Below are 16068 nucleotides of genomic sequence, written 5' to 3'. Positions count from 1 at the left end.
CCATATCATTATGAAATTAAGCAGATGGACCTTTTTGCATTTCCTGGTTGAAGTAAACTACAATAGGCTAAATGTGGTCCTAGTTACAAGATGGTGAGCTTTAATAGCTTTAGTGTGGGGAAGAAATTATAATCACGTGGTGTGTTGCAAACAACATCATTGTAAATTAAGCATAAATACAAAAAGCTATTGATGTTAAGTATGTCTAAAGAGACAGTCATTTATTGCAATATGTGCATACACAGCTTGAGTAGCAAGATTTTTAACTATTTTTAAAGAAGTTTTAACTATTTCTTCCATTTTGTATTTTTGGGTAAGAATAAGAAGCATTTCTTAGTGTCTTTCATTCCAACATAAGAAAACATTTCTGGAATCTGCATCAGAAATAGCATGTAATTACAGCGTTTATGTATCTCAGAGGGGACATGGATTAATTTAAGCTGCAGTTACAGATGCATAAAAAGGCCTAATGTTTTGTTTTTAACATAAAACATTGAATACTGATATTTGAAATAATTTAAAACATGAAAAAAAAATGTTGAAAAGGGAAATTAAGTGAATGTTAATGAGTCTCACTGCATTCAATGAGTCACTGAGATTCAACCTATTCGTTTAAAAGCTGATTCATTCAATAAGTAAACACTGTTAGAGGTGCTGTGATCTGTTTGGAATTATTTTCTTTGGCAAAATTGAGCAAAAAATAAGAAATCAATACTATGTCCAAAATGTATGTCACTTATGGCTTTACCGAACTTGCGTAAAATGATGATGAAATGTGTTCATGCATCTGTAGAAAAACAGTACACTTTGTGTGATATAATGATTTCCTTCAGGAGATTCCGATAGTAAAACAAATCTTGGTAAATTGAGACACTGACTCCTTCATTTACTATTATTATTTTTTTTGTTCAAAGTAATATATTTTTTTAAAGACTTAAGCAATGAAAATGTCAAAAGCACTAATATTTTATTTATTTATTTAGTTTAGTTTTCTAACCTTTTTATCCTTAAGAATTGTGAGATAATCATGATCTCCAGTGTGTGTATATATATATATGTGTGTGTGTGTGTGTGTGTGTGTGTGTGTGTGTGTGAAAGATGTGAAAGAGCCCAATTCAGTACTCGCGGTGTTCTGGTGTTCAGGGCTCACGCAGAGAAAGGCGTCTCAAAACACTTGAACATCGAATTTGCTTGTTTTTGCTCTTGTGCCGACAAATTCATACAAAATATGTCAAAATATCCACCTTGGACATTATGCTTGAAAAAACTGTCAGTTATTTCTTAAGTGAAAGTAAACAGTTGAGGAAAAAAATGGGATGTGTATTATATTGGATGCGTTCATCGTCTCTTAAAGTGACCGCGCCTAATTTAGCTACTGGCTGCTGTAATGTTAATCCAAGAAAATGAAAATGAAAATCACTCACTGCTCTTGACTAAATTACTTTGTAGTTTTAACAGTCAAACCAAAAATTATTCAGACACCAGGTATAATTTTTGATATATATAGCAAAACTGTAATAATGTGAGAAATGTTGAAGGTGAATAAATGTAGGTTTGATTGTATATTTTATTTTTACATTGAAGACTATCCAGTGCTATTTTACATTAATTATTTGGTTTCTGTACCTTGACACCTACAAACTTGAAAAAAACTTAAACACTGTGTAAATAGCACAAATAAATAAAAATAAACAAACATACAAATTAAACAATTTCAAACAGGTCCCACTTTTTCAAGCACTTTGTGATGCATTTTGGAAACAGGAGATGAGCCCCTTTTCAAATGCATCACCTAGCTTGATAAACCCCTTCTCAAAGACTTACTGTTTGTCAATTTTATTTGGGTAACACATATTCTGAATGCCTTCAGCAGAATTTGAATGAGCCATTTTAATCTAGATTAATTTCAAGATCACAGTGAGATTAATCTAGATTAAAAAAAATAATAATCTATGCCCACCACTAATATATATATATATAAACATGATTCTCAGTTTATCCAGAATCGTGCAGCTCTAGTTTGCATGTTGTTTATTGCTGCATATAATAGATATATTATATTATATAGATAAATAATAGAGGTTTCATTTCATAAAGCACAAGTTGATTCCAAAATTCTCCTAAATTTTTTGTTTTTCAGTTGAAAAAAGACAGTTGTTCCCTGTTTCATCATTGAGGATTTCTTAAAAAAAAAAAAAAAAAAAATTCTAAAAATCTCATCTCGTCTGGTCTCGTTTCATGGGATAAGTGTTTTGCCACACCCCAATGGGATACCATAGAAAATATAAGTAGACACTGGTGTGGCTTTTTTTATTTACATTATTGAACTGTAATATATAACATTTTGAGATGCACAAAGAACAATGCAGTGAAAACAATGCAGCAGCAGGTGTCAGCATTCAGATCGCTTTATCAGAGTAACCTTTTTAATCACATTTAGTTGTGTGCATCACAAAGCAGTGTACTGTTTAAATAATTTACTGATTGTGTGTTATTTTAAACCCTTTTCTTTTATAGGTTCTATACTCAAAAAACTTTTGCACACTGGAAACTCTTTCAAGGTAAGTCGCTCAATGAACCAGGAGAGCTTCAAATGATGATACACACATCTGTTGTGGATCAGTGTGAATGCAGGAGTCTGTGTGTGCAGATCCGCTGTGAGGGAATGCGTCTGTTCCTGCTCTGGCTGCAGGCTCTGCAGAGTAACTGTGCCGAAGAGCAGCTCCTCATCTTCGCCTGTCTGATCCCAGGATTCCCTGCTGTACCCTCATCCAGAGGACCCTGCACACTGGACACCATCATATACAACCCCTTTTCCAACCCGCCCGACGGTAACAAACATGCACACGCACTGACATGGGCAACTATGCTGGGACCCACTGTATATGAAGTGTCTTTAGCAGCTGTCTACTGACATTTGATTAATTGATTTGATACTGTGCACTTACTGTGTGCATACATATTTGTGCATTGTAACTGCAAATACAACACAATGGTGAAATTAATTTATGTAATTACATCTGTATTTAATCTGTTGACTCTACCCCTTAACTCATGTCCCTGTCCCTTACCTGTATCCTAACTCTATAACAGCAAAATTGTTTTGGGTTGCACTTTATTTTAAGGGTTTTTGTTGCAATATGAACAAACATGGACTGAATAGTATTAAGGGTTAGATATGGATAAATCTGAAATAAGTGACAGCACAATAATACAGTGCTGTGTCAAAAATAGGGCGGTCATGTCTAATTGAAAGAAAATATAGACATGATTATTAGGAAAACATATATAAAAAAATCCCAACCAATCAATTGAGAGCTTGCCATTTTTTAAGAGCTCTTTCTTTTTCATGTATGTTTTAGGATGCTGGATTTTGTTTAACAAAAAACTCATAGGAGTTTCTATTGGTTTTTGGATTAATGCAGAAAATAAACTCTGGGACCAACAGAAGTTTCTGATTCTTATATGTTTTGTTCATGCTGAGAAGCTTCATAAATGAACACAACATTTAATCGATTCTGAAGCTGAAATACAGTTGGCAAAAGCAAAAGCTAAAAGGAACTGCATAGTTAAAAACATAGACTCGTTTCCAAGAAGTGCTAAAATACAGACTCATTTCCAAGTTTGGCCTACAAACACACATAAATCAGCTGAACTCAGTGTAAATGCTGTACATGTACGATCTTATCTGAAGTAACAAAATTACCCTGTTATTGTTCCATGTTCACAGTTTTACTCTTCATTCATTTCATCCCTCACCATTTACAACAAATCGACTGCGTTTCTGTCTGGGAATGTACTTTTTAATGATGGCCATTAATGCTCTTGTGGCACAAAGGCACTTTAAATCTAGTATTAGAGTGTAATAATCAAATGGCGGCACAGCATCCTCAGAAAAGGAGGTCAGAGTCTGTTAAATGCTGAAAGGAATGATTTCCCTTGATGTTTCCTCTCGGAATAGATTTTATTGATGCCCTTGAACCGGTAATGACCCATTCGTTTCAAGCACTGTGGATGTGTTCAAATGCATCTGGAATCAGTGAACATTCCTTTCTGTCTGTGCTGACGTGCTTTATGTCTGAATAGATTTCATTAGTGCAACACATAGGCTATTCACACTGAAGGCTGTTCAGCCTTCTGCAGTGACAGAGACAGTAGTGGCAGGGACAATGTGGCACGACGCTTTGAGCTGACACAGTCCATGTGATAAAAACAAGCCCGATGCATTCTTGCTCAAAAAGTTTTTGAATAATGAATTATTAAAATAAGCTTCAAATATTATCCCAGTTAAAGTATAAACTATTTATTTATGTATTTTTGGAAAAGAGGGGAAAATCCCATTATCACAGAAGACTAGAAACATGTGCATAAACTCTATTATTTCAGCAGAAATACTAGTCATATTTTTGGAGATCTTTTGAATATAGTCTTGAACAGTTTGGCCCTTTGGAGTCAAAAAGACTGAGTTCCTCTGACCTATAGAGCAGGATAGCACTTTTACAAATAAATGTAATGCTTTCTGGATACTGAATTACACGCCTCACCTTTCAGATGTTTATAAGTACATTCAGACTCGGTGTTTGTGGTTTTGTAGCCAAGATTGTGCCGGAGGAGATCAGCCCGCTGGTGCCTGCGGTTCCCGGAGAGAAGGTGGCAGAAGACCACACCTGCTCTGTCCTCCAGATTGTGCTCAAAGTCATGGTTCTCCAGGTGAGACAGAGCTGCTCGTGTCAGTGTTTGGCTGATAATGCTTGTGGCCTGCTTTGTTTCTGTTTGATGTCTCCATGTTGCTTATAGCTGAACTGATATTTGTGCAGTTTGAATAAGATAATTTTTTTACCCCACAGGCATCCAGCTTGGACTGGAAAAACAAAGAGAGCCAGGACACAGGCTTCAGATTTCTCTTTTCCCTGTTCAAGAAGTACTACCTGCCTCACCTCTTCCCCACTTTCACAAAACAAACCAACCTGTACAAGCCACAATTAGGTGAAGAAATGTTTCACACTGAACTTCCTTTAAGCAGCTCATATTTTAAACTGCATTTGGCTTAATGATTATTTTCTTTCCTTAAAAGAGGTAAACCTGTGGAGCTCTTGTTTTGGTATGAAACTGCAGGGCGGCAGGTTTCTCTGACAACCGAACAGTCTTCTTTTTACATCATTAGTAAAATGACCTGTCCACAACAATGATGGGAATGTGAATATAAAGCATAACTTCCGGGACGCATAGGTTTTTAGTTCGCCGCATTCACTGTGAACTACAGTAGGTGGACAGACTAAAGGCCCTTTTTACCGCCACACATACCGCCGCCGCCGCGTCTGTAAAGTGCATTTGCAACTTTTGAAGTTATCAAACAAGATCATCAAAGCACATTTTCAAAAATAGATGTCGTTTTTGCCTCGCTGATGTGTTACATTTGACGGCTTCAGTCACAGACAATTAAAGAAAAACACTATAGTTTAAATATTTAAAATGTTTCATATATTTAATATGTAATATTCACAGATGAAAGTTTGGTACTTATGAAGTTATGTGCATTTCTTAGAACAAATTCAAGCAGGATAAATGTCAAGCCTGTGCCTGTGCTTATATTTTCTTTAAGCTACATGGTATTAAACCATATTTTAGATTTGAATAAATATATATATATATTATATGAATTATGTGTTATATTAATCAAAAGAAATTGTGGTTTACTTTGCATCGGAGCATTAACCCCTTTGCGTGCAAACATCGCTGACGGCCCCAGTTTATTATTGTTTCACTTTCACAGCACATTAAACATCACTGTCTTACTTCATCTGGACAAACTGTGCATCAATGGAAAGTTTAAAGACTCAAGCTTCGATATTTGACCAATATTTTGATAAAACATTGTTGCAGTGACAGATATTTAGTGATTTATGTCAGGAGTGCAAAATAATAAATCCGTATTATGCCACATTTTGAATAGAAATTCACAACTCACTCATATTCAGTCACGTCAAGAGCGTTTTATTTGTGTTCACATAGACTCACTGAACAGCGTCAATAAGGATTCACAGACCAAAGATGCATATCTGCGGAGATATATGGATATATTTACTGATGTTTACTTCATATTTCTTCAGACAGAATCGTCATTTCTATTCATTTTCCACGGATTTACGCGATCAGATGATAAACAGCCTCTCCCAGCGATCTGTGTGTGCGTGCAGTAGTCACAGCTCGTGCGGTGTGTGACTCAGACTCTGATTGGGTCTTTCAAACGTCAATCTTAGAGTTTCATATCTGGACACCGCCCCATCGTGTCACATGCTTCCTGCACACTTCCTGGTAGTTATCTGGCCAAAACAACACTGAAACACCTCTGTACACACAAAATATCCGAATAATAAACCCGCGATTACGATAGTAAAGCTTGGTATGAGAATTTCTTGAGATCTGGGGCGTTTTTATAAAAAAAATCGAAAATGTACATCGGAAATGCTAACTTGTGCAGCGATGAAAAAGGCTACAAATAACATATTTTTACAACAGTAAACGACCAAACTCCACCCCTGATCGCTAAAGGAAGTTATTATAAACACTCGATCGGGGTTTAAAGTGAGTTTTGAGTAAAAGTGTACTAATAATTTCATAAATTGTCAGATGTAGCTTGATGCTAACGTTAGCACCAATGCTACTAATAGCAGGTGCTTTTCTTCTTCATAATGCATTTTTGTCTCAATAATTCACGTAAGGTCGTAAGAAAATGTTTTGTTGTATTTTTATAGTAAGACTTTTGATAAATAAGGGCTAAATGTAAAGAGAGACTGAAGTGAGATCGCTGCTTTGTTGCTTTGTAAAGCCTGAAAAACCACAATCAAGGCTAATAAAGGTGGAATAAAAACAAAAGAATAATGATAAAAGAATAATGCGGATAATGTGTCATACTTGGCGGAGGTGTGAAAGAACCGTTTGGTGAGAACAATACAATCATGATTCGGGCAGTTTTCAACAAACATACACAAAGAGCACAGGAAAGTTTACATGTGAGATCTTACAGAGATGACAAGGGCCATAAATCAATCTGATTAGCCTTCTCTAAAAACACACATGACATGGCCTTAGAAAATATTTCATAAAATTCACAGTTTTACAGATTCGATTATGAAATTTTTTATGAAGTCTTGGAAGACTTGTGGCCTTAGCTACACTGTGTTTTCAAACTCATTTCCTACATCAACATTTTTTTAAATACATTTAAAACATATGTTTTTAATATTTTTATTTTTGTTTTTATGTTTGAGCTTATATATCTCTATTATCATAACAGTCTGAGTGATTCTGATTCCTGAACAGTAAACTTTAAAGTGTCAGCTTTGTGAACAAAGGTTGATTATGTATCTAGTCAGAAAGAATCATGAGCAGAAACCTTTTTATTTTGGGTATGTAATTTCGGTCTCCATGCCAAAAAAGGGGGGTTACTAGTAAGGGGTTAATAGTGGTAGCCTATTTTACGAGGGTAGGCTGCATGCATGCAATGTCAATATTTTCATATATTATGCCTATATTTTAATTTATATTTAAAAATTCCTTTACTAAAACAACATGCATTTTTGTTATTCGTTACATGTCCTTTATTTCGACTAATAACTTCTTGGGAAAAAGACATTTGTCTGTAAACTGATTAAGACATTGTTGCATGTTTAAATGTGAAGCACTGTATAATTTAATTCCCATTATTTATGCCTAATTAGACTAAAACAAGAAGCAAATGAAGTAAACCTTCACGATTTAGCTAAATCTTTGAAACTCCAAAGAATGGACGGATTAATAAACTGTCCCCATGATTAAACTCAAGTTCTCTCATTATAATCAACAAAATACACACAATGTAAAAAAGGGCTTCATTAACTGACAACATAAGTGATTTTAAAGGGAGCCTTCTTTACTTGCTTTTAGTGCTGGGCGATAGCATATGGCCTAAAAAAAAAAAATCAGATTTATGATTTAAATCAATTTTAAAATCAATATTCAAATGACAAAGAAATTTTTCAAAACAAGTTTTAATATAGTTATAAATGCATAACTGAGACAAGATGATAAAAAAAACTAATGTTATTACCTTAATGCTGGAAAACCTTTATTATTATTATTATTATTATTATTTTTATTTTTTTGTTAATACTAGCCCATCATGCATCTAACCATCCACTCGGCGTTAAGAGCTGTAAGCATTAAATCTATAATTGCAGCTTTCTGCTGTACAAATGATTTGTTTGTGATGAAAATAACAGTACATTTTTGTCAGTTATTTTATTTAAACAGATCGATGAATTTCTTCAAGATTTCAAAATCAGATAACATGCTGATAATGTAGTAGCACTGTAAGATTACATGTGTTTGAATGCATTATTGCTAAAGCGATTGCGTGTGAATCTGTTTAAATCATGCTCTAACCCGAAAATAATCAGTAAAAGAAACAGACAAAGTCCTTAGCCTTTAACATCCTGCTCGACTCTCGCAGTCATTAAAACCTGATCAAGCCATAGCTAAATGTGTTTAACATGAATTCTTGCTGAATATGCAGTTATATTACGGGCTTTTGGCATGATTTGTACTCGTGATGGAGGCTCTTGAAGCGAGTGAAAACCGCGACGCTCAGACTCTTAAAAACATCCTTTCCTCGCTCCAGTCAGAATCACTCTGCTCCGCTCATCCTCTGCTCGGCGGCGTGTCTCTGTCAGACTTGTGGTGGAGGGTTGAGCCACTCGGAACTACGAAAGCCTGAGTGGAGCGTCGGTGGATGTTAAAAAGAAAACCCATTTTCATTCAAAGAAACCGATTATTTTTACACATGACTGAATTACATTTACGCGTCGGTACGCGCGGCGGTAAACCCCATTTAGGTTGTCCACCTACTGTATGGCCACTGTTTGAAATGCTGAAAACAGCGGATTGATCAGTGTTCACCTGTAAATGAACACAGTGCTGTGCTCTGACAGGCTCTGTGCCAAAGCAATGGTTCAAAATTAATTTCTTGTTTTTAATTTTATTTCCTTTCCTTTCCCCCCTCTCTCTCTCTCTCTCTCATAGATCTTCCCATTCACAGACCAAAGCCCCTGTACGTCCCTGTGACTCGTAACAGTGAGAGCACATACTGCACTAGGGATCAGTATCTGGCTCCTCGCGTGGCCTTCATCACGTGGCTCGTTAACTTCTTCCTGGAGAAGAAGTATGTGAACTCGGCCACGAGCAGCTCTAAGAACGGAGGAGAGGTGCTTCCTAAGATCATCCAGGTGGGAGGAAGACTGAGAAGCGCTGTCTCATTGTCAATTAATGTAGCTACATGGACACACATCATCTGAGTGTCTCACTAAAATGAAATATATGTTTTCTTAATTGAAACTAATTTGTCAAATTCATTATAGGAGCAATAAAACCAAAATTGAAATTTCCGTCATCACATACTCACCCTTATGCTGTTTGTATATTTATTTATTTATTTAAACAAATAGCTCTTTTGAAAAAAAAAAGTGCAGATGCAAAAACATTGTAAAGCATTTGTTGCAACCACAACTGTTTCTGAGGATCTACGATGTTTGGTGGAAGAATACTGTTTTTATTAATATCATTACACTTTATTTGCTCTTTTTTATTCTGTAAAACCTTACTAAGTATATGAAATAACGCCCTTTAGCTGTTATAAATTCACTGTAAACCACGGCTTCTTGGGGTTTATTGCTTTATCTAAGAATGGCTTTTTGCTAATAGAAGCACATATTGTCCTCTATATAAGTAAGGTGCATATGAATACGAAGCGGTTGGCAAAATATAGGTGTTCTCTGCCATCTCGTATTTGAGCGGCGTTCTCTTCTCATGTATTAGATTTATTAACATGTTGCATTACAACAATAGCCTCAGAACCAATTTTTTTTTTTTTATATATGTACTTTTTATTTATTTTCATTTAAGTTTGTGTTTTCCCAAGGAGTGTAGACACTTTTTTAATTATTATTATTTTATATCATTTTATATTATTGTATTAAAAAATGGGTGAAGTCTTAGAAATTTTTATTAAATCTTGTACTGTATATTTGCTGTGTTTGTGGTCAGACTGTGACTGCGGGCGGGATCAGTCTGGAGAAGAGCTCGGACTCGGAGCCCAACGGTCCTGTGGAACAGGAGAAGAGCCACTCGAACAGCAGCACGCTGTCGGACCGCAGGGGCAGTAACTCCAGTCTGTGTAGCATCGAGGAGGAGCATCGCCCCGTCTACGACATGGTGCAGTCCATCCTGCTCTCCACACGAGACAACGTCAATTTCGTCAACGAGGTCTTCCATCAGGTCAGAGACCGCGTGCTTCTGCTGCTTACATCATGTCACCTCATGTTCACGTTTCTTTGGCATAGTCTACTTGGTTAGAGATAAGGTGACCCGAACAATAAAAAGTCCTAATTTCAGTATTAGTATTTTTATTGTCAGCTGTTTCATATTGCAGTATATTTTAAGTTACATAAGTAACGATATGATATGTATGCAAGTATATTGAATTTGTTTGAATTCAATGGAAATTCTGTCCTAAGAGTGCAAATAATTTTATCTCCCTTATCTGTTTTCAAAATAAGAGTCCTGGTGTATTTCAGGCTTCTTTATAATTAAAAGTCCTGCATTTTGCATATATATTTCCTCCTCTGGAAATTTTACCTTATTATTGGTATTATGGTTAGACAGACTGTATCTAGCATTTAATTTTTTTATAGGCTGCCCAATGACAGGAAGGGAAAACAAAGAACATTATTTAACATCTATTGTGTTTTCAATAAGTAGATTTTACCTGTAGATTTTTACACCTGTACGTATACACACAATTAGAATACATACATCTGAATTGAGCAGTTAATCAATTGATGATTTGTATCAGAAAGCTGAAGTTTTGTTCAGATGTTCTGTGTTTTGCTGCCACCTTGTGGCCAGAATCATATTAACTGCTTACATCTGAATATTTATATTTATCTGTCTATTTAGATTAAGCTCCTATTTTTGATCAGAATTGAAACAATGTGTGTTACTGTTGTTTTACATTTTTTTTTATATTTTATAAGAGGACCCTTGGTATCAAACAGTTCCAAAGTCCCTGTTATAAGTCCCTGTTGTTTTTGTCATTACTTAGGCTTTCCTTCTGCCGGCCTGTGAAGCTTCAGCCACTCGCAAGGTGATCAAAGTATATAGGAAGTGGATTCTGCAGGAAAAGCCTAATTTCATGGCTGAGCCTGAGACAACGAGCCAGGAGGAAGATGTAGAGGAAGAGCACCTCGTCTCTGAGACGGACACTGCGCACGTGCAGGTACACTCAGGCACAAAATGCTGTTGGTGCTGATTCATGTAGTTATTTCCACTCACCTGCTCTGTATCAACCCGTCAGGTCTTGGAGACTCATGGACACAAACGCTCGTCCAGTTGGGGGCGCACTTACTCCTTCAGCAGTGCCATCAGCAGAGGCTGTCTGACAGAAGAACAGAACCAGAACGTGAAGGCTGGCGTCCAGCCCACCCTCCAGGTGCTCACACACATCTGTTTCTGTCAATAGACTTCTATTACTTTTATACTGACCGAACCATATTTTCTACCCCTAACCTAGTGGTTCTCAAACATTTTTCACCAACGTACCCCCCTGGGGCATTTAACACTCTTCTGCGTCTCCCCACTCTTCATCTTAGACCCCACCTTTTCTGTTAAAACATAATATTTGCCCCTTTACATTGATTTACAGGTGTATTTTTACCTTTATGGAAGCAAATATTTTCTATCCTTATTAATTGTGTGTCATGTTTGGTCATATTCTTAACATTCCATTAAATGTTGTAGAAATATAATCAATCAAGCAACTGATAAACTGATAAATAATAAAAGTATAACTTATTAGACATTAGCAGTGATACATTTTTTTTTATTATTGTTATTTCAAATAGATGCTTTTTTTTAAAAATGAAAGAAGGAAAGCAAGAAAGCTAAATGACAAATATTCTCATTCCTTAAAATAGCTTGAATGTAACTCTACAACAGTGCTCACGATTGACTGATAAATATTTATCACTATCCCAGATATCTTGAAAATAACAGTAAAATAAGAACAAAAATGCAGTACATTTACACTGTATTTTTGTGATAATTTCGGGATCTACTGAGGCAGTGATAAAGAAAAATACATCACGCCTGAGTCTGTCAACAGGACATTAACAGGTCAGAGATGATGAAGACAAGTGCAAAGAGGAGAAAAAACTGTAAGCAGGCAAAGAATAATAGCCCACTGTGTTCACAATGTTCGAGATATGGGAAGAAAATGTAAATATATTTTTTTAATTGGGCGTATAGGGTTATGTTAATGTCTCACTGAAGAGAACTGTCTTGAGAAGTTTTGATGGCAATGGCATTTTCTTCTCCTCTTGCCTCTGTCTGAAGCGCAGCACTGATTTGTTTACGGCGGTAACCAAGTAAACGAAATATCGTGGCTGGTTCATAAGCGCCACCTGCTGTCAGAGAGAGAGCTCACGCCTCATTCAGATCTGCTGTTTCTGTTTCATGCTGATGTGATTTAATTTATACAGTCTATGGTTTTATGCAGCACATAAAAATAAATAAATAAAACCTAAAGTCTGTTTTTGTTTTAAATCCTGAAATTATACAATCTAATTCAAATCAAAATCAACTGCTCGTGCAACATGCGTGCAGCATCTTTGTTTGGATTGTGATTAAAATGCTGTGGTTGCCTCTAATTTCAGATCGGTACAGATATTTTTGTTTAAGGCCAGTTAGTTTGTTTTATTTATTTTATAAAGCAAATAGCCAATAATAAAAAAAATTCTTTAAAAAATCGCTTTCAGAATCAGCCAATTTGCTATTCAAAAATGAAAAGAAAATGTGATTCTGTATCGGTTATGATTGGTGCATCACTAATTAAAATAATAAATAGAAGGCCTCAGAATGGAAGTACAATCTGGGATGTGTTTTTCTATCAATTCTTCAGTAGGTCGATCTTATCGTTCATTAAAGCTGAGGTCAGGGATCCTAGGCTTAAAAAATAAATAAATAAATACAAATGTGTTGTGCTGCTTGAACAAAAATATGTGGGTCAAACAGAGCCCCAACAAAATGAAGAAAAGAAAAAAGATGGGAATTATAATACAGAACTAGTACCTGGATTTCAACACGACAGAAGTGTTCAAAAACCGTAGTTATTCCAAACGTACACCTGCTGCGTCGTTGACAGTGAGCTGTCCCGTGTGTCCTCAGGTGTTCCTGACAAACTCTGCCAACGTGTTCCTGTTGGAGCCGTGTCAGGATGTGCCCAAGCTGCTGGAGAACCAGCTGGAGGTGTGCAGAGCTGTGCTCAGCGTCTACCGTCACATTATCATGGAGCAGAACATGAACCGCCCCACCTGGTCAGGCACTGAACCTCAGTAGAGCTCTGCTCTGGTTCACAAACATTCAGCTGATTGTGTGCGTCGTATGATTCTAGGGAGCAGTTGCTGCAGGTGTTACTGAGGATCACAGAAGCAGTGATGAAGAGGCCACAGGAGAACCAAAGGAAAGACACGTTCGCCCACAGCCTGGCCAGCATCCTCTTCAAAGTGAGTACAACACAAACAACCCAAGGCTTCACACAGGCTCAAAACAATCTGATCATGTGCACACATTGTACGCACGGTTCAACTGGCTGAAGCAAACACTTTTCACAAGCAACCGATTTAGGTTTTCTAATAATTAGATGAATTAAAGCCACAACCAGAGGTTTTTCATTTTGTAAAACCTCATCATCCGCTCCTTATAGTCCAATGCCTATTGGCTCCCATCGCAGAAATACATCCTATATAAAGTCTGTATATGGTAAAAAAAAAAAAAACACTTCGGATTTAAAGTCACAGTCTCTAAATGAATCCAGTTATGATTAACATTTTTCTCAGCTATGCTATAAACTTAGTAGAGAGCTCAATTACTGCACACACATATATATAGATATATATATATATATATATATATATATATATATATATATATATATATATATATATATATATATATATATATATATATATATATATATATATATAAAATATTAGGTTACAGTTAACAACAGAATCCTGTTAGATTTGATTCATTTGTTAGATTTAACCGTTCAGCTTCAACATCTATTTGATTCTATTGCTGTTAATTTTTTAGGCATTGTATGAAAACATGGAAAATTTATGTCACTTATAAATCTAACTGTAAAGGTTATGTTTTCCTTTCATTTTGGCATATACTCTTGTCATACATATATAACAGGTTAAGTAAAATGTAATGTATATACAATATTATGCATTTATTTAGCAAAATGCTCTTCTTCTATGAACGAACAAGCTGTGAACACTGAATGACTTGCCTGAGGTAAATGTAATGCTATATGATGTTTTGTTTTTGTTTTATTAATGTCTTTCCCCAGTTGAAAGGATTACATTTATTCAGCAGTGATGCATTTATAAAACAATTGTTTTCCAAATGTAAAAGCCCTTTTCAGAACATAAGTGAAATGAATACACCTCAGGCTGAAGGAAATGTAAATTTAGAAAGCGCAGCTCAAACTAATTATAGGGATGCACGATAATATCGGCACAATATCGGTATCGGCCGATAAAAGCTTAAAATGACCATTATCGGTATCGGCCGATATGAATATTTCTGCCGATGAGCCAAACCGATATTCTCCAAGTGAAATAATTGACCTGTTTTTCAGATGTGAATGTCTGTCTACATTTGTAAAATAATAAATTTATGGTAGAATCAGTACAGAAGAGATACATGGATTTCTCTTCAGTAAAATTAAAGTTTAAATATATCAGTATATATTTGTATATATATCGATATCGGTATCGGCATCGGCCAAAATTATTTTGAAAATATCGGCATATCGAATATCGGCCAAAATCCAATATCGTGCATCCCTATAATTACATGAAGAATATGATGCAGGAGAGGAAAACTCAACACTATTCAGCAATATCAAAAATTATCACATGTAATTTGTGCTTAGTATGGTTGAATTGGATCATCGAAGGGCAGTCACAAAGACATTGGTCATGTACTGTACTGTTTTTATTTTATACTTTGTAATGCTTGTAAGACTGTTATTGCTGCTGTGTATGATGCTGTAGTTGATGTGGCTGTGTGCGCTGCTGTCGTTTGCAGACGATCTTCGTGGCGTGGGTGCGGGCCAACCTGACCGTGTTCATCTCTCGTGAGCTGTGGGACGATCTGCTGGCTGTGCTGTCCTCTCTCAGCCACTGGGAGGAGCTGGTGTTCGAGTGGGCCAGCATCATGGACTCTCTCACTGCAGTACTGGCCCGTCACGTCTACGGCCTGGACCTCCACAACCTACCGCTCGACAAACTCTCAGAGCAGAAGGAGAAGAAGCAGCGGGGCAGGGGTGGGTGGCACATGCTTAAAAATAAGCTAATGCATTGCTTTATTCACAAATATGAAATGAAAAGGATGCATTTAATAGGTAATACTAGTAGCACCCCTGGGTTTGTATCAGAGACAGTCACAGTAGTAATGAGGTGTGTGTGTGTGTGTGTGTGTTTCAGGAGTGTCGCAGGACTCCCAGAAATCCACAGATGCAGCGCGGCCGTTCTCCTTGAGCTGGAGGAGCTCTGGAGATCAGGTGGGCGCTCAGGAGCCCATGAGGTTTCGAAGTGCCACCACCACTGGAGCTCCTGCTGTGGAGAAAGCTCGCAACAATGTCAGGCAGAAAGCTTCAGGTCAGAGTTCGTCTGCAGCACTCCTCCGGATCAATTCTCCGGATGAACACAGTCTATCGCAGATGTCTGCAGGGGGACTTGCTCACAGCTTGCTTTGTGTTATTCACTTCATTCTAAACTTATTTGACCAAGATGTTTTCTTTTTCCAAGATTCCTTTTTAGTTTTTTTGTCTTTCTCCAAATCCAATTTTTTTCACATTTCAGCTTTTCTGAATTCTGTTTTAATGGTTAAATTAAAATTTAATAAACAAAAGCCATGTCTAATCCGTTAAATTCATAAAACGTCAACAATTTAATCATTTTATTT

At 36.4% G+C, this 16068-nt stretch overlaps 1 protein-coding gene across 4 annotated transcripts in view; it reads left to right on the top strand.

Moving 5' to 3' along the window:
* Positions 1 to 16068, top strand: part of LOC113116984 (ral GTPase-activating protein subunit alpha-2-like) — a 153210-nt gene that overhangs the window by 57408 nt on the left and 79734 nt on the right. For all 4 annotated transcript variants that reach the window (XM_026285313.1, XM_026285317.1, XM_026285315.1 and 1 more), the window contains exons 5-16: positions 2518 to 2561; positions 2651 to 2831; positions 4595 to 4710; positions 4848 to 4986; positions 9061 to 9263; positions 10081 to 10311; positions 11138 to 11311; positions 11390 to 11524; positions 13258 to 13406; positions 13484 to 13595; positions 15190 to 15427; positions 15588 to 15761. In XM_026285313.1, the coding sequence (XP_026141098.1) occupies positions 2518 to 2561; positions 2651 to 2831; positions 4595 to 4710; positions 4848 to 4986; positions 9061 to 9263; positions 10081 to 10311; positions 11138 to 11311; positions 11390 to 11524; positions 13258 to 13406; positions 13484 to 13595; positions 15190 to 15427; positions 15588 to 15761 (1896 nt within the window). The remainder of the gene's footprint in view (positions 1 to 2517; positions 2562 to 2650; positions 2832 to 4594; positions 4711 to 4847; positions 4987 to 9060; positions 9264 to 10080; positions 10312 to 11137; positions 11312 to 11389; positions 11525 to 13257; positions 13407 to 13483; positions 13596 to 15189; positions 15428 to 15587; positions 15762 to 16068) is intronic.

This window comes from Carassius auratus, chromosome 17 (assembly GCF_003368295.1).
Source record: "Carassius auratus strain Wakin chromosome 17, ASM336829v1, whole genome shotgun sequence".
Lineage (NCBI taxonomy): Eukaryota > Metazoa > Chordata > Actinopteri > Cypriniformes > Cyprinidae > Carassius > Carassius auratus.
Note: the sequence above shows the minus strand (reverse complement) of the source record. Positions and strands in the feature narration are given on the sequence as shown.